General features: G+C 60.0%; 7 protein-coding genes across 7 annotated transcripts; 4 read left to right on the forward strand and 3 right to left on the reverse strand.

Moving 5' to 3' along the window:
- Positions 1-47: 47 nt before the first annotated feature.
- VDBG_07726 (conserved hypothetical protein) lies at positions 48-2,091 on the forward strand (the record flags this gene model as incomplete). The annotated part of the gene is made up of 3 exons (XM_003002221.1): positions 48-494; positions 555-843; positions 896-2,091. The coding sequence occupies 3 exons, from the start codon at positions 48-50 to the stop codon at positions 2,089-2,091; spliced, it is 1,932 nt and encodes a 643-aa protein (XP_003002267.1).
- A 1,658-nt stretch (positions 2,092-3,749) lies between these two features.
- Positions 3,750-4,733, forward strand: VDBG_07727 (predicted protein; the record flags this gene model as incomplete). Its single annotated transcript, XM_003002222.1, has 1 exon — positions 3,750-4,733. The coding sequence occupies one exon, from the start codon at positions 3,750-3,752 to the stop codon at positions 4,731-4,733; it is 984 nt and encodes a 327-aa protein (XP_003002268.1).
- A 217-nt stretch (positions 4,734-4,950) lies between these two features.
- On the reverse strand, positions 4,951-8,563 carry VDBG_07728 (conserved hypothetical protein; the record flags this gene model as incomplete). Its single annotated transcript, XM_003002223.1, has 3 exons — positions 4,951-5,631; positions 5,724-7,463; positions 7,532-8,563. 3 exons carry the CDS (start codon positions 8,561-8,563, stop codon positions 4,951-4,953), a joined length of 3,453 nt encoding a protein of 1,150 aa, XP_003002269.1.
- Positions 8,564-11,236: 2,673 nt separating this feature from the next.
- VDBG_07729 (conserved hypothetical protein) lies at positions 11,237-14,012 on the forward strand (the record flags this gene model as incomplete). Its single annotated transcript, XM_003002224.1, has 2 exons — positions 11,237-11,416; positions 11,535-14,012. The coding sequence occupies 2 exons, from the start codon at positions 11,237-11,239 to the stop codon at positions 14,010-14,012; spliced, it is 2,658 nt and encodes an 885-aa protein (XP_003002270.1).
- A 3,649-nt stretch (positions 14,013-17,661) lies between these two features.
- Positions 17,662-20,121, forward strand: VDBG_07730 (conserved hypothetical protein; the record flags this gene model as incomplete). The annotated part of the gene is made up of 3 exons (XM_003002225.1): positions 17,662-17,988; positions 18,059-18,343; positions 18,457-20,121. 3 exons carry the CDS (start codon positions 17,662-17,664, stop codon positions 20,119-20,121), a joined length of 2,277 nt encoding a protein of 758 aa, XP_003002271.1.
- A 454-nt stretch (positions 20,122-20,575) lies between these two features.
- Positions 20,576-23,181, reverse strand: VDBG_07731 (S-M checkpoint control protein rad4; the record flags this gene model as incomplete). Its single annotated transcript, XM_003002226.1, has 4 exons — positions 20,576-20,652; positions 20,714-22,630; positions 22,701-23,013; positions 23,077-23,181. The coding sequence occupies 4 exons, from the start codon at positions 23,179-23,181 to the stop codon at positions 20,576-20,578; spliced, it is 2,412 nt and encodes an 803-aa protein (XP_003002272.1).
- A 301-nt stretch (positions 23,182-23,482) lies between these two features.
- VDBG_07732 (glyoxalase family protein) lies at positions 23,483-23,896 on the reverse strand (the record flags this gene model as incomplete). The annotated part of the gene is made up of 1 exon (XM_003002227.1): positions 23,483-23,896. The coding sequence occupies one exon, from the start codon at positions 23,894-23,896 to the stop codon at positions 23,483-23,485; it is 414 nt and encodes a 137-aa protein (XP_003002273.1).
- Positions 23,897-26,501: the final 2,605 nt, after the last annotated feature.

Consider the following 26,501-nt stretch of genomic DNA (forward strand, 5'->3'; position numbering starts at 1 on the left):
TTCAGACTAGTCAGAAGCGTGGCCTGCAGACACCCCCATCCGACGACATGACTACCACCTACCAGCCTCCCATCGTGGGCCCCTACGACAATCATGTTCTCCCCTCTTACTCCTCCACTCTCCCGCATGTGCGTGGCTCTGTGCCGTCCATGAACGAAGTTTCCCGGGCGTCACAGTATCCTAGATATGCCCCGCAGCAACAGCAAGCCCAGCTGCAACAGCAGCAGCAGCAGCAGCAGCAGCAGCAGCAACAACAACAACAACCATACGCACACGCTACAAATCTGTCCCAAAATCCTGCGTCGGGCATTTCTCAGTACTCCACCACCTCAAAACACTCCACACGAACCTCAACACCTGCTGCTGAGGGTAGCATGTCTTCACAAAACGGTAGCACCTCAAGGCGGGGCTCACAGGCCTTGATCCACCACAGCCTTCACGTGCCAAGCTGCATCAACCCCAAGGGCGGCAACCTGGCTGATTTCGCTGCGCAGGTGGGTGACCTAAAAACGACTGCGGTGTTGCGCTGGTCGACTGTGCTAATTCGAAGATAGATCACTTGCCTCTTCTGGTTCGAATCGATGGATACTCTGCGAGCTGCGGAAAATGTTGGGTCACGGCCTGCATCAGCAACAGTACCAAGGCTGACGAAGCACGCCATTCCATACCCTGCTTTCAAGAAATGGGCGTACGGCGTTCTATCGACTACTCAGGTCACGCAGAGTGTCATATTACTGGCTCTACTCTTCGTTTATAGGTTGAAGATGACTAACCCAGCGGTCAAGGGCCGCTCTGGCAGCGAATACAGGCTGCTGACGGTAGCCCTCATGTTGGGCAACAAATGTATGCATGGCCCCCCTCTGCTTTTCATACATCGACGACTAACGCGGACTAGTTCTGGACGATAACACGTACACGAACAAGACGTGGGCCGAAGTCTCGGGCATTTCCGTCCAGGAGATTCATGTCATGGAGGTAGAGTTTCTGAGTAACATGCGGTACAGCCTCCTGGCCACCAAGGACGAGTGGGAGGACTGGTTGGCCAAGCTCGCCTGTTTTTCCGAATACTACGAGCGTGCCCTCAAGCAGCCGACGTCTCCAATCGCCATGTCATCACCAACTTCCAAGGCGCTCTTCAGTTCTCCCCTACCATCACCCACCCGGGCCGCCCAGACCACGTCGACGATCCCTGCTCTCCCCGCCTCGGCTACCCCTGTCTACCATAGCAACGTCAACCCCTCCCATGGCCAAGCGTGGCCTACTAGCTATCAGAATCCCGCCCTGTCGCCGCTGCCTGCGAACACCGCCGTTAACATGATGTCTAAGAAGAGGGCACACGAGGAGGACCCGACAGAGCCGCCTGCGAAGCGCCTGAATGTGCAGTCGAATGCGATGCCCCCTGCACGACCCCCCGTCGTGGGCGAGCAACCGATACGGCTGCCAGTGCCGAATCTGTCCCTCAACACCAACACACCAACTCCAGGCTCCGTGCAATACATGACACCGACTGCCTACGCGCCTCCTTCCCACGTCTCGCTCCCACCATTAGTTCCCGGTGTACGCGCCATGTCGAGCGTCTACCCCGCAAACGGGCCTGTGCCACCAGCGCAGCTGCCACTTCCTTCGACGACCGGGTCTGTCATGCCGCAGGCTACTCTCACGCCGACGATTGGCATGCCAGTGCACCCAAGCATGAGCTATGGAACTCCGAGCCGGCGCCACAGCCCCGGCACTCTGGCGGCGTTTGGATCATCGCCTCTGGGCGACATGTACGGATCTGTCTCGGCAGTACACACGCCCATATCGCACACACCCATCTCTCACTCGCCTAGTGTCTATCTCCAACAGAGGCCCAGCCCGTATAAGCCGGTACGCCACGTCAACACACTACTGTACCCACCTCCGTCCGCCTCTCTCCACGAGTACCACATGTCAGCGGCAGCCGCGCCACAGATGCACTATCAGCCTCTCGGCCGCCGCAACGACCTGCGAACCGGCGTCGTTCCAGAGTACATGACACTGGGCTATCGCAGTGCGCAGCCTGTGCAGCAGATGATGCCGCACGGCCAACAGGGCCACCATCTCAACTAGGTCGAGGAAGTGCCACATGGCATTTTTCTTGTCCATTGCTACTTTTTGTTTCTTTTTTTTTCCCCTCCAAAACAGTTATGCATGGCTCGGCGTTTTTATTCTTTTCGTAGTCACATTGCTGAAACGGATGCTATGAGTCTCAGGCTTTGGCTTTGCATTTTGGGACAGGGCATGCAATGGCGAGACAAGATCATGAGTGGTCATTCTAGAGCTGCCACTCTCGGCGTTGGACACATTTGTATCAAGTAGGACAGAGGAAATGCAGAAGGAGGGGTCAAGAGAAGCGCCTGGGGAATGCCCACCCCGTCAAAGCGCAGGGAAACAATGTTAGATTCTTGCGCACGTCAGCGATGACAGTAGCAGCATTAGATAGCAGCACTCTGTGCCATGCAAATCAGTCAAACAAGATGATGCCCGGTGAGAACATGACGAGTACATTGTCAGTGGGGCGTAGCGAACACACGAAGCAGAGAGGGAGAAAGTCAAACCAGAAGGGCAAATCAGAAGGGCGCTTTATCTGTTGAGGTACCAGAATCGATGGCCAAGCCATGCCAAGTGAAAGCTTGATTCCCGGCACCCATCCGATCTCCCAGGATAGCCTCCTCGTGGACTGCCTTAGAGTGGGTAAGTTGGTTGCACAGCATTCTCGCAGCTCACACTGCAAAGAGCGGACGTCTTAACAGGACGAGACGAGGGGGTCAGGCTAGGTTCGGGTTCTTACAGAACGAATGAGAAATATCAGCGTGGCGTGCGCCGTGTGACGTTTGTGCGCCTTTTTGACGCCCCCCCATCTCTCTCCCCTCTTTTCCCTCTCTCGAATAAGGCGCCCGTCGACGACAGGCTTTGTATGGTTGCCTGCAAGCCGGCTATGCATCAGATCGGAGGGGGAGAGGAAGCTCTTTTGTCTGGCGCTTTATCTCTTATTTCAGGGCTGACTGTCTGCCTGACTGACGGACGGGTTTCCGGCCTGGGCTGGACTAGGCCTCCGATGTAAGCGCGGGGCTGTGCCGCTTTTGTGTTTGGTCCGCAACAGGACGACGTGCATGAGGGAGAAGAGAATCTCTCACTCTCTCTCTCTCTCTCTCTTTTCAGATCTCGTCCATGAGAGCCTATGTGAAGCCGAGGAAGGATGGGATGGATATAAGGCAGGCCGATGGGGGTTGTGATGAACATGTGCATTTTCCCCTTAGTGTGATGAGCCTCCTTGTTAGGCAGCAATTCAGTCTCAACACATTGTGCCAATGAATCTCTTTCTCTTTGGCTTACCATTTTGATGTGACAGGATCGACCACGTACGGCAAAGAGGGCACACAGCTATTCGTAGGTGTATGCCACCGATCGGGCTGGGATCGACCCGTCTCACACGAGGGCCAGCCGCAGACGAGAAGACGTGGCGGCGGGCGACGTTTCGGCCAGCTCGCCTTCTTCTTCTTTTTCTTCTTTCTTCCCCTTTCTTCCCCATCCGCTTTTGAGCTTTTAAGGTGTGCCACCGAGGCAGACAGTCCTGGGGTGAAAGCCATAGCCACGACTATCGTTTCGGGTCAGGCCTCTCTCGCCCAAGACGACACGTACTGCGCGGCGACCTCGGTTCACATTTTGAGAGCAAAGATACGGAACGCATACGGAACGAAAGAGGGGGGGGATCAGACAAGGAAGCCATGCCGCGCCGATACGATGACTCCCTCTCGCCCTCGCCTTCTCCCTCTCCCTCTCGCGCCTCCTCCCCCTCACGCCGCCACCGCCGCGCCCGCTCAACATCCTACTCGGACCGCCGGCGGCCGGTCTCCCGCTCGCCGTCGCTGGCGCGCCGGTCTCTCTCGGCCTCGCGCTCGCGATCGCCGCCGAGACGCGGCTCGCACTCGCGGTCCCGCTCGCGCTCGCGGTCCCGCTCCCACACGTCGTCCCGCACGTCGCGCGCGACCAAGGTCAAGGACAAGATGAAGGAGAAGAAGGAGATCCCCTACGGCTTCCTCGCCGGCATCGGCGTCTCGGCGCTGCTGCTGCACAAGTACTGGCCCAAGGGCTGGGTGCACGGCGAGGAGAAGTACTGGGACAACAAGGTCGGGCGGGCCGGCGGGCGCGTCGCCGAGGTCGTCGTCGAGAGGCCGCGCGGCGTGCTCAGGGAGGGCCGCGTGCCGGCGGGGCCCGTGCTCGAGGAGATGAGGGAGGGGTGGCGCGAGGAGAGGGCGAGGGAGAAGGGGCTGGAGGTGCCGGAGCGCCGGAGCCGCCGGAGCCGGAGCCTGAGCGGGAGCGGAGGAGAGGACGGAGCGCGGGCGGAGCCCTGGACCGGGACAGGAGCAGGAGCAGAGTGCGATACGGACTGGGCGTGGACGACGTGGACCATGTGTATGAGGATCCGAGACGCCCGAGGCGGTTTGCGGGCGATTATGACGACGATTGGGACCGCTTGGGACGGTATCCCGCCGAGCAGTATCCGGACGAAAGGCGCTACCCGGAAGAAAGACGGTACCCAGAAGAACGACGATACCCGGCAGAGAGGCGCTACAGTGACCACTATCGTCGATATGATGTTGAGTACGATGACCGGGCTGGCTGGAGGAGGTAAAGGAGTTGACGTTTTCACGATGTGCGTCCTTGATAACACTGGAAAAGGAACAGATACCTTGATCACCAAGTCATGAAGTTGTGAAGCCAACGAGTAGCTGTCTGTTTCTCTACCTACTAACATGTGCCACCATGGACGTGTTTCCCAGTTGTGCTGCCCGCTTGAAATGTGTCATGCCATGTCCCCCCCAAAAATGGACCAAAATGCTCCCATGTCCGTCTCTCTTACTTACCATCTTCCGAGTCAGCCGCCGCCGCCGCCGCCAGTACGAGGCCTCTAGCCTCGCCCAGCCGTCATGGCAAACATGGCCGGCGTGACTGGGTTCGCCCCACTCGAAGCTGCTCTCTAGAACTACGTGGGAGGACCTGTGTGTCCTCCTCTATACCATCTCCCTGGGCCTCTTCCACAGCAGCCTCCGCCCACCCCTTGCCGCCGGTCCGCATCACAAAATAGGGATTGAGCTTTGTTCCGAAGTAATGCTCCCGCCGCAGCATCGCCCCGCCGTCGAGAGCTGCCGTTCGTGTCTGCCTCAGCCTTTTGCCCGGCCGCACGCTTTCGCTGAGCAGGCTGCTGCGCTGTGTCCCCGCCATACGTCGGTCATGCGCCACAATGCCTCGAACAAAGGGCGCCACATCAAGCGTGATCAGCCGCATCGTGCGGTCGAACACGGACGGATCGAGGAAGCTTGCCGGCACGATGGAATGTCGTTCGGAGATGGCAATGGGGTCAAACGCCAGCGCCATGTCGTATCGAACGATGGGAATGTCCTCCTCCGTGGGTGCAGACTGGCGAAGCTTCTTGATGACATCGGACGGCGTGATGCAGCCCATCGGCGCATGGTGCGTCTCTCGGCCGTCGTCCGCAAGCTGGCGCGCACCGCAACGAAGCGAGATGGCGGCTGACGTGCAGAAGGGCGCGTGGTCCGTCACCAGCGGGCTTCCAGCGGCGCCGCCCGAGTGTGTAGTCTTCGCGAGCTTTCGCAGTGATATCGGGCTGTGTCGCGTCCAGATTTTCCTGTTGTCTGGTCAGCTGGTGTCGTATCTGAAGGATGCAATGCTCCACGTACCTGAAGACCGACCCCGAACCGACCATCGGAGCAGAGGTCGGCGGCGCTCATCATGTCGGCAAACCGTTCGTAGACGTCAAGGGCTGCGAGCCTTTCGCTGCGGCTTGCACTGCCCATGCGTCCTGCCCAGGCAGCCTGATCCCTCGTTTCGTGCCAGTTGCTGAGGTCCATGCCGAGGCTGTCCCAGCTCTGCAGGAGCAGTTCGTCCTCTTCGCGTTGCGAAGGACCTAGCGACTCGGCGCCGGCGAAGCCCATGCCCTCCAGATATGTGCCCTCACTGACAACACGCACAACATGGCCGTTCTTATCCTTGTCGCACCCCCTCGGCCACCGCGGATAGAACCATTCGAAGCCGCCCCGTCGGTCGCCAACGCCTAGCTGGCACCAGTAGTTGAGCTCCGTCAGAGAGGCCCGGATGTCGCCGCCCCTGGACTCGAGCAACGCCTGCACAGCTGGCCTGCGGAGGGCGTGACCCTCATTCGCCGCAATGAGTAGCATGACATCCAGTGCCAGTTCGGTCGGCGGAGGGCTGAGGCGGAATATGCCGTGCAGGTTCAGTGTCTGTATCGGGATCAGACTCTCGTCGTTGCAGGTCATGATGAACGGGCGCTTCGACTGCGCAATCAGCGTCGTGATGGTCGTCCAAAATTGCTTGTCCTCCTCGTACAACACGTCCGCCTCTTCGATGAGAATCAAAGATTGCTTCTGGGACTTGGGTTGCGTGGTCTTTGATTTCTCCGCCTCCTCCTGCTTGTCACCAGATGGTGCTGCATTCTGCGCAGGCACAGGCGCAGGCGCAGGCGCAGCAGGCGGCGGGGTTGTCGCGGGGGTTGGCGTGCTGGGTTTGGTAGTCTTGGGCTTGAAGAAGGACATGACGGTGCCTTGTTTTGCCGACTTGACATCCTTGGCTGTGGGATCTTCTGCGTCGCCCTGCTTGCTGTCCTGATGTCGTTGCACGAGGTGATTGCGCGTCATGTCGCCCACCTTGTCCAGCACATCTTTCCCACTGCGTCGACTGCTCGCGTTGATTTCAAACACCTCGAAACCCAGCTCCTTCGCAATGGCGTAGACGGCGGCCGTCTTGCCCGACCCATGCGGTCCGCTGATGAGTGCTGCGTTGGCCACCCTCGGCATGTCCTTGCCGCTCTTGGGCATGTTCTGCATGATGGTCTGCTTCGGCGCGAGCGGGACATTGTCATCTTCGGGCTCGGTGATCTCGTCGGGGTCGTACGAAGCGTCCTCATCGCTGGAAACCACAAATCCATCCAGCTTGCCACGCTTCCGTTTCTTCTTGGGTCCGGACACGGCCGCCTTCACAGTCGCGGGTTTCTGATCCACAGTGATGCCTGTGTCAACAGATTGCACCTTGAGCATCTCCAACCAGTCCCTGAGCCAGATGGCGTCCCGGCCGACTTGTAGCACCTCGGCTGCTGTTGCTGGGGCGTATTTTTGCACCCAGGCCAGGTCCTCGCATGCGGATCGATCGAACGCCGACAAACTGGTCGAGAGTGATTTATACAGACGTGAGACTGCGGCATGCGGTGCCTGTCTCGTCGCAGTCACAATTTCGTCGTCGCTGTCGTCGTGTAGACTGCTTCTTGACGGAAGAGGCGTCCTCAGCTCAGGTCGTATCCGTGCCTGCAGTTTGGGACCGCTTTCAAAGTGCTTCCCCGGCAGCCGCAGCTCTGGTGGCGGCCTATCGAACTCTTCTGTCTGGGCGCTCAGTGCGGCTTTGATGCCCTTGATGTCCAAGGCGGCACCCAGCTGACGCACGACGGATTCTTGCGGAGGAACATTTGTCACTCTACCCTTGGCCTTCCTCGAGGAGACACCCGGGGGCGTTGCACTGCAGTCTGAGACCAGCAATCCTCGGAAAGTCCCGTCACGTGGGCAGCGCCTTTCGCGGGCCAAGCAGGATGCGCAGCACCTGGAACTCGGAGACCCATTGATTTGACGCCAAATTGTGGCAGGTTCGTGCGCTTGATGGGGTTCCTGGGCTTCTTGGGCGAGCAAGGGGTCGAGGAGAAGATGACCTGCCGCGGCGGGGGAGGGGCGGCTGCTTTGTTGGCAGGAGGCGCGGTTGTTTTGACAGGCTGTCCCGTCTGCGGATCCATCTTGGTCTGTCTGGCCTTTTCTGCCGCAGGCTTGGTGGATTTTCCGCGCCCCTTCTTGGGCGGTGTTTTCGTGTCTGGTATCGCCGTGGGCGGTGTTCGGAGGATCTCTTCAATCCTGCTGCCGATCCGCTGGCGGCTTTCGGGGTCTTGGCCAAAGGGTATCGCCACAATGAAGGATGCCTGCTTGCCTTTTGCGGATTTAGACCTGCCTCCAGTCGGGGTCGTCGTTTTTGGCTTTGGTGGCGACCCGATGGTGCCTGTCTTGGGGTTGAACTTCAGGACGCGCTTGGGCTTTGCCTCGTCTTGCAGAGGCTGCGATTGTTCGGCACTGGCTGCACTGGTGTTCGGTACAGCGACGTTGGCGAGCGGGCGTTCGCTTGCGGCCTGGGGGGTTGCCGGGCCCGTCGAAATGGACGGGGTGTCGGGTTCGTTCGTCCCGAGAGGACTGGGCTTCGAGAGCGCCTCGATGATGGAAGGTCCGCTGGTCACTTGTTTCCGTGGGTTGCGGCGCTTTTTGGTGGTTGGCGTATTGGTCTCTTGGAGAGCGTCGGGATCGATCTTTCGTCGTTTCGGCGTCGGCCCATCATGGTCAGCCCCGGGCAAGGCGCCGACCTCTGCTGCTGGGTGTTCGCTGTTCGAGGCATCCGAGGAGGGAGTGGGTCTGTCGGACCCGGGGGTGAAAAATGGATGAAGCTTCTTGGGGTCGGCGAAGGCTTCGGGGGCCATGTTGGCCACGAGGGTTCCCATGGGCGTCAATCTGTACATGGTCATGACCATCAGTGCCGCTCTTCCTGTATGTATGCACTCGGCCGGGACGCGTACACGAGTCGATGCTAGTACTGCCGGAGCAGTGCTGGAGGTTCGAGCAATGCTGGCATTGGTGAGGTCTTCGAGGAACGAAGGAAGGAACAAACAGCTGGGTGTCGGGAGGATGGTCTAGGGTCTCCGCTGTACGGGCACACGGGTACGGGATGAAGTATGGCCAAGTTGGGGGGCACGCTTGACGGTGGTGGTTGACGTGGTGGAGGTGGTCATGTCGATTCGAAGTCCCTGGTCGAGAGAGAGAGTGTTGGCAGGGGACGAAGTCGCGTCGAGCGCGACGTCGTCCATGGGGGTGGAGCGCGTCTGCCCCAGTGCACTTTACCAGGTCTTATCGTTATCGGTGGCACGGTCTGTTGATCTGTGACGCTCCCAACCCCTCCATTCCGGTGTAAGCAGGCTCTCACCAACAGTAGCCAACAGTGCATTCTTCTTCCGACGATGAGAGTAGCCCATTTGTGAATGCAGCTTTTCGTTCGACATGGTTGCATGGGCCGACTTCATGCTCCAACGTAGAGACAGGGCGCTGTTGCTCCTGGAGAGCTGACACGCTACTTGGCTACTTCTGGCTCATAGGCATCATGGAAAGGTGTGGCACAGTGCCCCTTCGATGACTGTCCATTGTTCACAGAAGCCGCTGCCCATGCAAGGTATTGAATAGATGCATGGAAGAAATGCAGCTGGCGCCTACAGCACAATGAGGTATCTCAGATGCCTTACCCTACCTGACCACCTGGGGAGCGAGGTGCCCTACCTTGCCTACGTTACGACCTAGGTACCCTACGACTTAGGTACAGTGGGGCGATAAAAGTAACGAACGGATTTTATAATTCCACTCCTATATACTCACCGCTACTCACTACCACTATATTCAATGCCTCGTTAACGCCTTAATTTAAGGGCTGGAAGCCTAAAAAAACATTAGTCGCCTTATAAAAGAACGCGCTTTATAATAATATATCGTAATAGCCTATCTTCTACCGAGGTGGGCGAGGAAGAGGGCGTAAGCGGTAATATCGTGAGAGGAGTAAACCACCGATATCCCTCTTAAAATAGCGCCTATTCTAACCTACGCTCTAGGCGTCTACCTAAGCTCTCTAAACGAGATAAAAGGTTAATATTACGTATAATAGAGGTAAACCCTTTTATTTTAAACCCGGAATTAGTTTAATTAGTAGAGGGGCGGGTATCGTAGCGCACTATTAAGCGATAGCTTAAGCGTATTAGCATTATATATCGTAAAGCCTTATAACGATTAAAACTCACTAAAGAATTAGCTATATAGCGTCTATAACTTTATTTAGAATATATTAAATAGCTAGCTTTATAGTATAGGCGTTTATAGTTCTCTAATAAGTATTCTATCGAGCGTAGAGCTAGTAAAAGAGCGAAGTAGGCATTTATTCTATATAGTTAGTTTATAAGTCCTTATAATTTTACTAATTCTAACCTAAAATAGGCGGTAATAGGCTTTATTCGAAGTACGTTAACGAGCGCTAGAAGCTAATATAGTACTTAAAGATATTCTAGGCTTATTTTAGCTAGGGAATCCGTTCTAACTTTATACCTCTTTATAGCGACCCCGAAGCTCGTCGAGGAGGCGTTACGAGCTATATCTATCTCGACTTATTATAAGAATATCTCCTAACCGTTATAGATTACAACTCTATCTTTATATAAGATAACTCTTCTATCTATATAGTAGGAATTATACGAGAATAGCTTTAAGGAGAAGGGTATTAGGTCCTAGAGTAGCCTCTATATAGCCCTAACCTTAACCCTATAGAAAACCTATAGTCTCTACTTAAGGAAGGGATCCTAAAGAAAGATCTATTATTAGAGACTACTAGTTTAAATATAGAGTTAATAGAGCGCCTTATACGCGCTATAGTAGAGGTATAGCTCGATTTTAACGATAAGCTATTAAATAGGCTAATTACGACGACGCGTAACCGTTTCCAGGCCTACATCGACGTATAGGGGTAGTATACGAAATATTAATATATCTATATATTCCTTAATAAATTCTCTTTCATTTAATCTATATATCTATATAATTAACCTATATTTACGATTATTATAGAAGGTCAAAGTTAGATAGTGACATTTTAGCTATATTGCAAAATCACCTAAAGTGGGTCCTGTTCGTTACTTTTGTCGCATGACTATACCCTACCACAAGGGAGCTAGGCACCTACCACAAGGGAGCTAGGTACCCTACGACCTAGGGAGCCAGGCACCCTACCACAAGGGAGCCAGGCCCTACCACAAGGGAGCTAGAGCGTCGCCTTATCGCTCGATCCACCTCTTATCGCACGCCGAGCCCCACTCAGGCGCCCCCCGAACTTTTTTTTCATCGACTTCACCGCAGGCACGACCCATCACCAACTTGCTTGTCGCCGGCGAGCAGCACGATTCGATTCGATCGAGGCGAGACACACATCCAACAAACCCCCCTCACCGTTGCCATCCACGAGACGGCCGAATTTGCAGTCTGTTCTGCCGAATTTGCAGTCTGTTCTGCCGAACTTGCAGTCTGTTCTGCCGAACTTGCAGTCTGTTCCCTTCCACAACAACAAGATGGCGCCCGCGTTCCGCATCCACAAGCCCGATGTCCTGGCGACCCTTCCGAGGCCTCTCGATTATTCCACGGGTCAATATCATGCTGGCGAGGTCTTCACGCAGCAGCCCGGCTCCAAGAAGCGCAAGAGACTCGAAGTCGCCGTCGGTGTCGATGGCGAGGCCGCCAACATTTACCACGTAGGTCCATTGCGCCATGCGTCTTCGTTTCGCCATGCGTCTTCGTTTCGCCAGGCTGACCCGTCTCTCTAGATCCCCTCGTCCGACCTGAGGACGTCGTACCCCATCCCCCCCCAAGAGTCCTTTACCTGCGCCCCTTACTCGATCCGCTACCAGAGGCCGAATGCCCACGACCGCGACCAATACACATACTTCGCCACCAAGGATGGCTCTGCCGGCCGGCTTCAAGATCACCGTCTGCAAGGACGTCGTCAGCCCATCCGGCAAGACGACATCGACGACCAAGTCGCAACGACTCCAGCACAAGGCCCCCGTTGCCCGCATCTACACCTCCTACCACGCCACCGTGACACCCGACGCCGACGCCAGGGGGAACGCGTACAGCGACGTTCTCGCTGTCTGCAACGACGGCCAGATTGTCTGCCTCGACGGGGCCGCGCTCGACGAGAGGTGGAGCATGTCCGCGTACAGCCTCTGCAAAGACCTGCTGCCGCCGGCGACCTCGGGCCTCGAGGTCGACTCTGTCTTCCACGGCCCCGCTTCTGACTTCCTGAAGGGTGTGTTCGGCGGTCGGCAAGATGCGCTTGGCGCCTTCGGTCGCACCATTGACGCAGAGACGTTCAACCCGGATGTGCTCGTCCTCGTTGCCACCACGCGCGGCAACGACGAGACGGGCCGCTACCTCATCGTCCTTGGCGCTGTCGCGCGCCACAACACCAACGCCGCCCAGCAGGCTCTCGTCCAGCTCCACGTCGCCCCGCTGCCCCGGCACGAAGGCCTGGCAGCCGTCAAGACACCGACCTACCAACTCCACGTCCGCACCGGACGTCTCATCGAGCTCTGTGACAACATCATGCGGACCTACGATCTCACGACGGCGGTACCTAGGCTGCGTGATGCCGTCATTATGCCTGACGCGTCCTCCTCCTTCGTACAGCTGTCCGAACACTCGGTGCTGTCGCTGTCGCCCATGGCGCTCACCATGACGAACATCACCTACCGCTCCGTCCAGGCGCAGTCCGCCGTGACCATGGAGGCGGGTGCGCAAGGGGGCGGCCATCCGCCTATGCTCCTCACATATCTCGCCAAGCTGGATCTGGCCATCGCCATCGTCAACAACACCATCTACTCGATCCAGATTGAACGGCACAAGGCGTCGTCCAAGGAGGGCCTCCTCATTGACGCCATCGGCCGAGGCCTGTCCAAGGCCGATCACCTCCCCGCCGACCTCCCGCAGCGCCGCGGCAAGGCTGCTTTCTCGAAATACCTGCCGGGCACGCTGACGGACGCCTACGTGAAACAGTCACTGGTCGAAGTGGAGGAGATGGACGAGGCACTGGGTCAGAACGATCTCAAGGAGTTTGAGCGCCTGCTGGCGGCCAAGTTTGGCGTCACCATGGACGAGTCTGCACAGGCCCACGACGACGACACGACGACGCCCGACTGGCAGTGGCTCGAACGGCCCTCGGCATACGCAGCCGTCGACCGCCGCTGGGTCCTCTACGCCATCAGCCGCGTCTTCTCGGTCGACGTCAAGGACGTCAACAACGACTGCCCGGCCCTCCACTGCGTCCTCCCCGAAAGCAACGCACTGCTCTACCTCGTTGTTGCCGGCCACCTGACGCTGTCGAACATCCTGGCCGCCTTCCGGAGCGAGCTCAACGAGGCCGACGTGTCGCTGTTCGCGCTGGCCGACGTGCTCGTGCAGCAGCTCGTCGGTGTCGACCCGGCGCTGGAGCTCCTCATGAGCTACCTGTCGGCGACGAAGCTCGGCGAGGTGGAGCTGCTGCTGATCGTGCGCACCATCATGCAGAGCCTCGACCAGCAGCCGCGGCTGGCGCTGCCGAGGCCCAACGGCACGCAGGAGGACGACGAGTTTGTGACCATGGAGATTGACCAGCTCGAGCGCGAGCTGGAGCTCGCCGAGTACAACCTGGGCGACGAGTCGAACGTCCGCGCGCGGCTGCTGACGGCGGCGTTCGAGAGGCTGGCGGGCTATTCCTCCGTCTCCACCGTGCGCGCGCTGCGCATCGCCTTCCACCCGACCGAGATCCTCGCGCTGATCCACCTGCTGCGCATCCAGCTCGTCGGCAGCGCCTGGACGACGCGCTACACCGAGATGACGACCTTGGACCAGGACGAGGCGGCGCGGACGGCGTCGGACGGCGTCATCACCCTCATCGCCGAGCTGCTGGCGCGCTGCATCGACGCCGTCGGCACCCACGGCTGGCTGACCAGCGTGTCCGTGGGCCACCAGGCGGAGGGCGGCGGCCACTTCCTGACGGCCCTCAAGCTCGAGGTCAGCGCGGCCCTCGAGGGCCTCAACGAGGCGGTCGAGATGAACGGCCTCCTGGGCGAGGCGGTGCGCTTCGGCACCGCGTCTCTGGCCGGCCGGTCCGCGCGGGGGGGCGACAGGGCGAGGGCCGTCGAGGTCGTGGCGTCGGCCGAGCTGCCGCTTGGCCTCACGCCGAAGCAGGGCGTCACCCAGTTCAAGGTCGTGTCTGGCGGCGAGGTGGTGGAGAGGTCTGCGCGTGAGAAGGGTCACCTGCTGAGTCAACGTGTCAAGGAATACTCGCTGGAGAAGATTTCTATTTGAGAACAGCAGACTAGCTGAGAACAGCAGACTAGCCGAGGAGGAAAAGGGAGGGGGGGGGGGTACAGGAAGGAGGAGCGAGGGCGCAGACGGATAGAGCCGCATGTCTCGCATCGCCGCCGGGATCCAGGCGCGGGCCAAGTGGCTGCGAGGGAGGAAGGCAGAGTGCCGCAACAGCAGCCAAGCGTTCGCGGAACCTGGCCGGCCACCCGGAGGACCAAACATGCATGCACAGATGACCCGGGCCCTGACTCGACAGAGTGCAGGCTTTGGACGTTTCCAAGATGCCTGCCTCTCGAACCCACGCAGCCCACAGGCGGAGAAGCAGAGAGAGCAAAGCCAGAGACGACCGAATCGAGCCAGGCTCGGTAACACGCTGGGCGGCCTCTGGCCGAGAAAGCCTGATCTCCATTGTCCATTGTCAATAATACCAAATGTTACCCACGGCGCGGATCCCTTTTGAGCACCCGGCTGACACCACTACCATGCCTCGCATACTGCGCCAGTTGACAGCCGGCCGCACGGCTCTGTGGCCTTCCAGCCTCAGCCATGCAGTCGAGGGGCGATGAGGGGTAGAGAACTGACTCTGCGCACCAGGCGCGATCAAAGTTTCGCTGGCTCTGGTGGGCTTCCTGACCGGGTGTCGTTGTCAGGCTGTCTGCTGTACCCGCTGACGCACACACACACACACACACACGCACACCATCTCTCGTGAGAGCCTCATGCTGCACAGTCCTACGCCCACTTGCGTCGGTAGTTTGCAAAACCTCGCCCAATCCGGCGACCGAGCAACTGTCACGCAGCCAAGCATCGTAGAGATAAACTTGTTGCCTGGAAGACGGGCGAAAGACATCACACACACACACACACACACACACACACCACGGGCTGCGGGTGCCAATCTTACTGAAAAAGGTGGCATGCTGCGACGAAGGGCTCGGAAGGAGGAGGAGGGAATGGGATTCCGTGAGGAAATACGTCTCGCCAGAGAGAGGAGGGCATGGCCCGTCGAGCGAGGCAGAGCTCTAGAGGGAGGGCCAATAAAGGCGGGACAGCAGACAGAGAGCTTGTTTCGACCTGCAGGAGGCCACACCCACTCGCTGGTCGCCGGCCGGTGGCATCGCGATGTTATATGCAAGCTCCCAAGCGCGTGTGGCCGGCCTACATGTTTGGCAGTTGCAGCGGCAGCCGGGGAGGGGTTGCAGCACAGCAGAGAGAGAGAGAGGGAGAGAGAGAGCCCCGACGAGGCGGCCTGACGAGAACGGAGCCAGTCAAAGTGGAACGTGGATTGCGACGGACGCGCCCGCTAACGAACCCCCTTGGGTGTCTTGACGGAAAGTCTACCATCAGCCCTGTGGCCGATTCTGGGCGTAGACGGGCGAGGATGTCACCACTACGTACAATGTACCACATCGACAGCACAGGCACAAGCACAGGCACAAGCACGAACGCAAGCACGAACGCAAGCACGACGGCGCCTGGAATGGCCCGAGTGACCGACCCTTCTGGTTGCCTCTCTCTGTACCTGCTTGACGGGTCGGGTTGCCTTGTTTCTGCACGACCCTGCGAGTTGACTCGTCGGATTCGTCCCTTTCGTTTCGTATCTGAATCCTGTCTACCAGTGCCATGAGAAAAGAAGCAGCTCAACATGACGCTTGTCTCGTCGTTGACCCCCGCTGGACCCAAAGAAAAAAAAAAACCACGGAAAACCTCGTGTTCCATGACTTCTTCCATCGGTGTTCCCTCACTGGGAGGACGGTCGGGCGCCCCATCAACCATCGAAGCGTATCGGCAGCTTGCGACAAGACTGCAGGTCTCGGGGTCTCCCGACGGGCCACCATGTGGGCTGCTAGGCAGTAGTCGATTGCTTCTGCACAGCGCGCTGCGCCTCGGCGCGACAAGGCCTAGCTCGAGAGCAGAGCGAGCGCTGCGCCAGGCAGACGGGGACGAGAGAGAGAGAGAGAGAGGGGGGCTCTCGCCAAGGTTCATTTTGCACTTCCCCACCCCGTGATGGTGGTGCTCGCTTGCAGGTTCGTCCGGCTGTAGACGGTAAGGGTGACGATCCGACGACGACGAGAGCCCTTGGCTTTTGAGCGACATAGCAGGGGCCCCAAAGGCCAAAGGGTGGACACGATCAGAGCGACCGATTGAATGCTGGGTCCTGGGTCCAGGAAAACTTGGACGGCTTGGACGGTAGCCTCGGGGGAAACCTCCCTATCCCTTGGCCACTGTGGCCAACCGTGAATGACTCCATCTCTCTCTTCGTTTCGGTTCACTCCAACCCCTCTCACGCCAATGGAAGGCCGCTGGAACGGTCATTCTTCCCCCGGTGGCGCAGCGATGGAAACAAGCAAGACAGGGGTCCTCCCAGCGACTGGTCTGCGGGAACGAAGAGAGAGAGACAAGCGACCAGCGACAGGGGGGGCTTGGCCCAGCCTGGGGCCCCAGCACGGCGCGGAATGGGAGCGTAGCACCGGGGGATCGGCCAATGGATGCGCGGGTATGATGCTATCATCCTGGCCTGCAGACGTCACTACTGCGAACTGCAAACTCCAGCCCTGTGCCGTGGGCCCCGCGGCGATGGGGGTTCTCGACTGGGCAGGGTAACATGGTGGGATGCCATGCTTTTGGGGGGGGGGAGTCTCAGGGAACGGAGGGCCTCCTGCACTGCGGCTGTCAGAGTTCAAGGTGACTGCGCGCTGCATGGAGGCCAGACGACGGAGAAAGACTTGAGCATCTCTTCACGATCAGTGGCCAGAGGTAGGACAGGGCGCGCGAACGGCGGCGGGGTGAACGGATTGGGCAGAGCTGAGATGATACAGAGACCTGCAGGACAGCAACGTACAGTCCCTTGTGGATGAAGCGGCAGTCCGAGACCGAACAGCTCACTGGGCCCACGAGTCGAGATCCAGGGTCGACTCACGAGTACAGTACCCCGTACCTCGTAACGGCGGCAGCCTGCGCGATCGCTCGTAAGCAGGTCAGCTTGAGCACGTCGAGCACCAGTTGATGAGGAGGGATGGTGGGACCCTGAGACGGATTCTCTGGTGTGGCCGTGTGTCTTTTCTCGCTCTTCTCTTTCTCTCCCCCTCATTATGAACTCCTGATCCTCCTGTGTCTTTGGGGTTTTCTCGCCCAGACATCATCATCATCATCATCGACATAGGTCCCGCGAGCGATCTTCTCCTCTTCCATCAGGCACAAGAGGAACCCAGGATTCTTGGCCCCCCCTCCCTTCTCCTCGACCCCCTTGTTCTCGACCTTCCTCTCTCCTCATCCTCCTCGTGGCCACCCCCTTGTCAGGACGACCCTTGAAGCGGCCCTGGCCCCCAGTCCCTGTCTAATAATAAGGATACACCTCTGATGCAATCTGGTTCCTGACGCGGATTCGCGCCGTTTCCCTGTTCTTGCCCATCGCCCTACAGCTCCTCGGTGTCCCCCCCCCCCGCTGACTGCACTGCTTATTGCTGCATTCTGCGATCAGACGAAACCTTACAGTCTTGGTTCAGGAGAGCTGCGAATCCTGTCGACAGCTTGTACACCACGAAACACTTGACACTGCAACACAATACAACACGGCAACACTATACACAGCAGAAGGGAACAGACCAACGGACAACGCAACGTGGAGAAAAGCACGGCCTACCCCGGCATGAGTGACGGCATCTCGGTGGCCCAGCTCGAGGGCGTCGACGGCTTCGCGCGCACGCTGTACCGCCGCGCCAAGTCGTCCGGCGCCGACTTTGACGATGTCGCCGCCGCCATCCGCCGCCTGCACACGGTGCTCAAGCACCTCCTCGCCGAGGCCGAAGACGCCGACTCGCTGCTCAACTCGGACCGCGCCGCCGTTTACGCGCGCCAGCTGACGCCCGTCGTCGAGGACTGCGACTTTACGCTGAAGCAGTTTGACACGATCCTCGGCCGCCACGCCGAGGGCGACGCCTCGTCGCCCGAGGCCCGCGAGCGCGAGCGCGGCATGGTCAAAGATGCTGCGGGCCCGGCTCGAGGACCGCAAGCTGCACATTGACATGTTTCTCGACACGGTGCAGCTGCACAACCCCAGCAAGACGCAGAGCGTTTCGGTTCGCGGTGGTGAGAGCGGCGGCCAGGCGAACGGCCAGGCGAACGTCCAGCAGCTTGACGCCATCAAGGACAAGGTCGACGCCATTGCGGCGCGCATCTGCCGCCAGCGACAGGGTGGCGGTGGTGGTGGTTTTGGCGACGATGGCTTCGGCGATGACGACAATCACAACCATGAGGAGGAGACATGGCAGCAGTTCCGTACGGAGCTCGAAAAGGAAGGATTCTCCAAGGATGTCCTGCGACAGAATAAGGTGAGGGAGCAGCCCCCTTCCCCTCCCCCCCCCAAGCTCAAGCCCCATTCCTTCTCATGTGCTCGGGGGCGGGAGATTGCTATTTCGTTGCATGCTGACACGAAGGATCACAGGACGTCCTCCGTGCCTACATACGCGAACTCGAGACGATACAAAACGAGACGGGCCCGCCACCGTCTGTCCGGGGCCTGCTCGAACAAGAACAGAAGAGAGAGCGACGCTATCCTCAGCCCAACCTCTCTGTCGTGCCGGCTTCCTACCCAGACCGCCAGGACCTTAGCCCCAAGGAGTTGATGCACCCGACCTTTGACAACGAAAAGTACGCCCCCTCAATGAAGATGGCGCGTCGCACGCCCGAGATGCAGCCGCCGAACCTCGCCGCCCAACACAGTCAGCTGAGCCAACTATCGTACGACAAGCACTCGTCTGATGACGACTATGACGGACGTGATGTGAGCTCGCTGGCTCTCATCTCGACCAGGGACCTCATGATCATGGATACGACCAGCAACAACAACAACAATGGCGGCGCCGGATTCAACGCCCAGATGGCCGCCTTGTCTTTTCACCCACACGCCAACCCGGCCAACTACAGCGTCTCGCCGTCGGCCTCGGCGCGCTACCTTCCGCCCGCCGTCGCCGCCGAGCTCTCCTCCTCGCCGAGCAACCACCTGTCGGTATCGCCGCGCTTCGTGCCACCTCTGCCCACCTACTCGGCAGCCCCCGGCTCGTCGCCGCCGCCGCCCTACGGCTCGTCGCCACGGTCCCAGCAACAGCAGCAAGCCTACCACGCGCACCAGCAGCAGCCGCAGCCGCAGCCGTCTCGTCTGGCCCCTGACCGCTACGGCATGGATATCCCCCTCGACGCAAAGTGGACGCGCATCAGGCGGTCGCTCGTGTCGCCCGAGGTCCTCGAGCACGCCGGCGTCCGCTACGAGGCGCGCCCCGACTTTGTCGCCGTCCTCGGCGAGCTGTCGCGCGAGGACATTGCCCACTACGCCAACCTCTCAGCCGTCGCCCGCGCCCGCCGCAGCAACGCCCACGCCGGCAAGAAGCCGCCGGTGATAGCCCATTTGCGTCCCGCCGGGACAAGCGCCGCGCCGCGCGACATGTCGGCCTCGCGCCGCGCAGCCCGCCCGACGACGACCGCTACCACCACGGCAAGCAGCAGCGGGCCGCGGCACTCGTCCGACTCGGACTCGGTCCTCTGGGACGAGTCGGACACGACGGACGACGAGACGAGCAGGCGACGGCACGGCGGGGGCTCCGACGAGAAGAAGCGGCGGCCCTACTTCGTCGTGCCGGCGCCGAGCAGCGCGCGCGACCGCACGAGCCCGGCGTCGACGGTCCAGCCGAAGCCGATCCTCAAGAACCGCAACGAGAACCACGTGCGCTTCGACCCGGAGCCGCACGAGGTGACGGCCGACGAGATGGACAAGTCGGCGCGGTCGGCGCGCGAGGGCGAGAGGCGGCGCCGCAGCCGGCGCGACCGTGAGAGGGAGTACCACCACGAGTCGTCCTCGAACAACCGCGACCGCGACCGCGACCGAGACAGGGACCGAGACAGGGACCGTGACCGTGACCGTGATCGCGACCGCGACAGGGAGTACAGCGCCTCGCGCAGGCACCGGGAGCGTGACGCGCGCGGGGAGACCAGGGACCCGCGCGACAGGAAGGACAAGAAGAAGCTCGGGACACTCGGCGCCATGGGCATCGGTGGTGCGGCGGGCAGTTTGCTGAGCGTTCTCACCGAGGCGGCCAACGGCGCGGGTTTCTGAGGTCTCGTCTTCGCTACTGTTTTGTCGTTTCTTTTGTTGTACATGGGGAGGGAAGCCTGTATAAGAGCAGCGAATCGATGTACGTTATGAATCTGTACGAAGCATGTTTGTTTCTTGAGAGAGAGAGAGAGAGAGAGAGTGTGTGTGTGTGTGTGTGAGAGAGAGAGAGAGGGCTGTGCCCGTGCTATGAGAGGGAAAGGTTTCGTGCCTTTGTGCGCTTCGTTTCGTTAACCCTTCCTATGTACGCCTGCATGTTTTCTATTCCCCAGCAAGCAAAGATACCAGTTCGTTTTCCTTCGTGATAGTAGACACACACGCAATGCTTTCCAACAAGAAATCTTCGTGACAGACGCCCGTGCCTCATCGCCTGCCATGCAACCGCTGCCCTGTGCCGTCCCTGTGTATATCCTACGCCTGTACGCCTGCAAGCCCTTGGGCGTCACCGTGACCTGCCTCACAGCGCCTTCTTCCTGACAACCTTCTTCACAACGCCCGCCTCCTGACAGCCTTCTTCCCGACAGGCTGCCCCTCCTCGCCGAGCATCCTCCGCATGAGCTCGGCCTTGCACTGCGCCGCCTCGGGATCGTCATACCGAACCTGTGTCGCCGGCGGCGGGTGGCGCCGCGTCCTCGTGCGCCTGCTGACGACCGCCCGGCCGCCCCGACTCGTGTGCTCGTGTGAAGCGCTCGACGCCGCCGAGACGTTGCTCGTCGCGCGGCCAAAGATGCCGCGCTGCGCCGAGCTGGCGGCTTGTCGTCGCTGCCTTCAGGGCCCGTCGGCTCCTCGGACGCGTGCGAGCGCGTGTTCATGAGGGAGGCGATGTGTGACGAGATGGCGGCGCGCTCAGCCGCTGTCTCGGCTTCGCGGACGCGTTTTTGGGCGACGAGATCCGTCGTCACCGAGGTATCGTGGGCATCTGCGTCCTGCTTTCCCTCTTGCTCTTCCTCGGCCTCGGCCTGGACAGCGACCGTCTCTGGCAACACGGGCTGTGCCGTGGGCGCGGGGTCATTCTCATCTGGAGGTGGCAGGTCGACCAATTTGGAGAAACCGTCACCCGTCGTGTTTGCTGTCTTGGCTGGAGGTGGTGCCGTTTTGGGTGGCGAAGGACTCCTGTTGAGGGCATTGCTCGAGACGTCTGCCAACGGCGCCGGCACAGCCCCTGAGCCGAAGCTGTCCTTCTGGTGCGTCCTCGCCGTCTGGAAATGTGTCGATCCCTCCGTTCCTCTGGTCGTGCCTGCGCCCCTGGCCGAGGGCTCCTGGGCAAAGGCGTCGCCGTCGACGAGGGCGCCTCGCGAGGGCTGTCGTGTTGACGAGTCGGAGGACCTAGGACGAGCTGGCGCTGATGTCCTCCTCTGCAGACCGGCCCTCTTGTCGTCCTTGATTGTCCTGACCTTGGGCGTCAGGGCCTCGCTCTGTCCGAGGCCGGTGCACAAAAAGTCCTTGACGGGCACGTTGAAGCCAGACTCGACACAGGCCCACAGCCAGTCGGCACTGACGACGGGGATCATGCTGTCCCTGGCGAACCTCAGCTTTTCCGGCCGTGTCTCCCTGACTGACCGACACACCAGCACCGACGTTGCCTCGTTGAGGCGCGAGGCGTACTTGGCGCCCAGCTGAGTCGTGCACTTCTCCACGTGCAGTAGATCAATGCCGGTGAATCCAGCTGTGCAAATCGCGAGATCTTCGAATCCGTCAATGGGAAACCTGGCAAACGGGCGGCCGAGGACGTGGTCGCTCGGTTGGCAGAGCGTCTTATTGTGCAGACACCGTTCGACAAAAAACTCGGTAACAATGTCAATGGACGCATCAGGGGGCAACTGCGGGTGCGTCTCTGGCTGCGAAGACTGCGGGACGACGAGGAACCGCTGAAAGGCACTCGGCCCGCGGGCATCGAGGAGCTGCTGGAGTGTGTCGCAGGTAGTGCCTCCGAGTGACGCGATCGTCTCGCTCAGGACCTTGGCCTTCCACGACTCGAACCCATCCACCAGGGCGGTGCATCCCGTAAAGATGCCCGGCGGCGCTTGTGGTTTTCTCGCCGCGAGATCGGCCATCGAGTCAGCCACCTCGATGCGATCGGTGGCGTCCCTGCCGGCGTCCGTGTTGGGCTCGAGGGACGTCTTGCTGCCGAGGATGTCGCCCCAGAGGTTCTCGCGCTGGCTGCCCAGCTTCATGCTGGCCGTCTTGCGCAGCTTGCGCGACCCCGGTTCCGCCGTCGACCTGGCCCTCTTGAGAGCCGACGGCCTCTGGGCATTCCGGTTCCAGGCGCCGCGCCCTTGGTCCTCTGGCGGCAGGACGGGGTCGAAGTACTGCTCGTCGAGGATCATGCCGCGCTCGACGCTCTGGTCCAGCCACGCCAGGGAGACGGTGCGTATGTTCCAGTTCCGCGCGGCCCTGTATTTCTTGCCGTCTGGCTTGCAGACGATGAGGTGCGTCACTCGTTTCGTGAGGTCCCCCGTGTAGACGCCGCCGTTGTCGTTGATTTTTTCAATAATGGCATGTCGCTCGTCGGCTGTTCGACGTCAGCAACAGGAGCGTTCGTACGCGCGTGACCGACAGATGGTGGCGGGGAGGCGACTCACGATCTTCAAACCCCGTCATGCAGCACAGCAGCTTGACACGGTCCTCCTCGCCGGGCTCGGGCCCGCTCGTCTCGAGGGGCTTCAGCTGCCACTGGGTCTCCAGAGCGGCAAAGTCGATCTCGGCGGCGTTCTTCCAGAGGTCGGCGACGGCGTCGATCCAGCGGGCGTCCATGGCCTTGATGTCGGGCCTCTCCTTGGCGACGTGGCGGTACTTGGGCGTGTCATACTGGCCGACGATGAGGTGGGTCACGTCGGGGGTGAGGTCGTACTTGTGGTGGCCGCCGAGGTCCTGCGCCTTCTTCTCGATCTCGGTCTTTGGGGGGGGTTATCGCGTCAGTCTTGCTTCCTAGATTCACGTTGTGGTGGGTAGGCGTACTCGCTGGTCTGGGGGGATGCTGGTGCAGCAGACGACGACGCGCTGAAAGGGCTTTTCGTGGTCGACGGCGGCATTCTCGTCGGGTTGACTGCGTGGCGAGGCCATGATGCAGCGCCCGTGGGAGGAGGTGAAGGTGGAGGAAGCGTGCAGGCAGACACAAGCAAAAACACCTGAGAGGCAACGGCAGGCAAGGCAGGCAAGGCAGGCAAGGCTGGCGATTTGCAGTCAGTCGCGTCCTGGTAGGGGGAGGCGTGTTTGGTCGTGTTAAGTGGCCGCCCCACGTCATGAACAGTGCGTGTGGCGAATTCGAACGCTACACGGAGAGCATGCACTGTGTTTGGTGCCTACACACGCCCGAGGCCAGTGCCCCGGCAGGGCCTCACGGGTATTACAATACAGTGTGCCATCATTCCGTGCCCGGGTTCCCGCCCTCGAGGAACCTGAAGAATGTCAACCGATTGCCGTCTGGATCAAGAATGCTGAACTGCCGGTAGCCCCAGGGTTTGTTCTCAATGTCCTCCACCACCTTGACCGCCGGCCTCCCCTGGAGATAGGTGTAGAAGCTGTCGATTTCGGCCGTACCCACGGCGATCATGACAGCCCCGGGCTTGCAGTCTTCCGGCGAGGCGTGGAAGAAGTATATATTGGCGGCGGCCTTGGGACCGGCGTAGACGGAGCAGAAGTAGGCCTCGCCACCGTCTGATTCGGTGCTGGCGAGGGTGAAGCCGAGCTCATCCGTGTAGAAAGCGGCCGTGGCCTCGATGGACGTCGACTGGAGAGAGGGGATGATTTTCCATGCTGAGGCGAGTGCGGCGGCCATTGTGCTGATTTGGTGCTGATTTGGTGGCTGTTCGTGTGAAGACGATTCACTCTCCGTCATGGCTTGCATGCGGTGGAAGCATATGATACGAGCCTTCGTCCTCACGTGCCTCTACTCCCACCAACCTATGGCCAGACCCTGAGGCAACGGACAGAATGACCAACGTACCGAGCAAGCCTAAGTACCTCACTCAGGTATGGCTTCACGCCAGCACGCAGAGTGGACCAGCGTCTGGACTTTGGCGGGGTACGAGCGCTGAAGGTTGAATGGCAGGCGTGCTCAACCCCGCCTTCTGGCCGCCCGAGTCGAGAGCACCTCTGCCTCTGCCTCTGCCTGCCTTTCTGCGTGCCTACCCGCCTACCTGCCTCCCTGCCTCCCTGCCTCCCTGCCTACCTACCTACCTAGGTAGATCTGCATCTGTATGCCAACCCCGCCAACTTCGTCAGCCTTGTGTCCAGTTCAGAATTTCTCCCACCCACGACGACCTGAGCTCTCAGTTCTCAGCTTTCCAGCAAACCCAGCGCGCACTTCACGCCTCCGAGCTCCGACAAGCAATCATATCCACCACCGCAGTACGACCGCCCGGCCATCGCTTTCTGACACGAATCCCGCCCCTTCACACACACACACACACACACCCCCCGCCGCCCCCTCCAAGGTTTTGGTCCCATGCGACAGGCACCCTGCTGAGGCCAGCTGAAGTTGCGTGCCCGAAACCTACCTGAGCCTTCCCGAAAAAAAAAACATCACCAACCGCCAAGCAATCGTTCGATCACGCGAGAGCCTGGCCTTTCCGCAACGCAGCGCCCTCGTATCGCCCGCCTGCCTCGCCCGCCTGCCTTCTCGAGCCGCTGCACCTCCCGAGCCACGCGCTGGCACCACGAGAATTCGCCCGTTGGACCCTCGCTCCCTCCCCCCACCCTTTCCTCTCCCTCGAGGCCATACGCCCGGCCGAAAACGTTACACAACTTGCCATCGCCATGGCGCCGTCCACGGCCCAGCTCAAGACCCTGTCGGCCCAGTTTGTCTCTCTGACAGGCGCCTCCGAGAGGACCGCGCAACGGGTACGTCACGGCCCCGATCTACATATCTTCTCTCGCGACCTGCCCCGCGTTTTCCGCCCCGTCGTAGGCATGGGGGGGTTTTCTCGTGGGCGAGATGGCCTGCTCCTTTTGCCCCCCCCCTCTTCTCTCTCTCTTTTCTGGCCCGCAACTTCGATGCGATGCATGTCTCTTGTCCACCGGCGTCCTTGTCCCTTTTGTGCGTCTTGCCTTTGGGGCATCAGGCGGCAGAAGCCTCGTTGTGGCGCCCGGGGGGAAACGCTGTGCTGCATCGCATGGTTCTGTTCAGGTGGCTAACCATGATGGCCTGCAGTACCTCAAGAATGCAAACTACAAGATGAACGATGCCATAGATGCGTAAGTTGGCCTTTATCTTTCTGTCGGCCTCCCTATCGATCGGCTCCTTCCGTCGGCTCCCCTTTCGCCCTTGGCTCCGGGTCCTTTCGGGCGAGCAACAGTCCCCTCTCCTTGCTTCTTCTTCTTCTCTCTCTGTGTCTGCTTCTTTTCCCCCTCTCCACATATCCGCGCTTTTCCTATTCTTCCGGGTCAATGTGCGATCCAGTGCGACCCAATGCCATCCAAACCCGGCTCGGCATCTGGCCTCTGCATTTCGCTTTCGGCGCAGCGCCCCCAGCCTCGAGCTCCTCGCTTCTGCCCCCCCCGACCGGCCTCCAGGGTGCGCCGGCCCTTCTCGGACAATTTGCTGCAGCGTATATGACCTCCCGGCGCGCTTTGTGGAGTCGCCCGCTCAATCTGTCGACTGCAACTCTCGGGTCGCCCTCCTCCTTGGGCATCTCCGTCGTCAGCGCAGCAGAGAAAGGCCGAACCGCCGCCGATGTCGAGTCCTCGCTCTGAAACAACCCGTTTGCCCTGCCACCTGATGCCGCCGAACCTGGGGGACATTCATCCGACGCACCGCCTCGGGGCCGCCTCCAGGGACCCCCCCAGGACCGCCCCCAAGAATACCCCCAGGCCGCAGGAGCTCCCAGGACCGCAGTACCCCCAGAGCCAACCGCAAGACCAAGACCGCCTACAAAGGACGTCGATCGGCCCTCGCAAGTGCCGGCCATTTCTCCAATGGGAGATGCCACCACTACCCCAAGCCTACCCCATTCAGCCTGACCATCACACCCTTTCTGCTTTGCCCCCCCCCCGGATCGTCTCCCGACCTGTGCCCACACCGTCGACCTTGGCCGTTGCATCGTGTTCTCGTCCTGCCGCTATCCGCTTGTCCATTGTCCGCTTGTCCCGCTGCTGCTCATCGACACCCCACCATCTCCTCTTGATTCTTCCCACCTCTGCTGCTGCTGCTGCCCTTCTGCTTGCCCTTCTGCTTGCCACGCAGAGGACTCTCCATGTCCCGGATCTGATCGCCATCGTCGCTCGTGCACCTGTGCCAGCAAGGAGGATGGGCTGGAAGGGCATGAAGACTGCTCTGCCCTCTAGGGGCTTGAGTCTGTGGTCCTCAAAAAAGAAGACAGACGTGAAACAGCAACCTGGCGACGGGACTAAGGACAAGGACAAGATCCGATCTGTGTACTACC

This window comes from Verticillium alfalfae, genomic scaffold, assembly GCF_000150825.1.
Source record: "Verticillium alfalfae VaMs.102 supercont1.10 genomic scaffold, whole genome shotgun sequence".
NCBI classification, from domain to species: domain Eukaryota; kingdom Fungi; phylum Ascomycota; class Sordariomycetes; order Glomerellales; family Plectosphaerellaceae; genus Verticillium; species Verticillium alfalfae.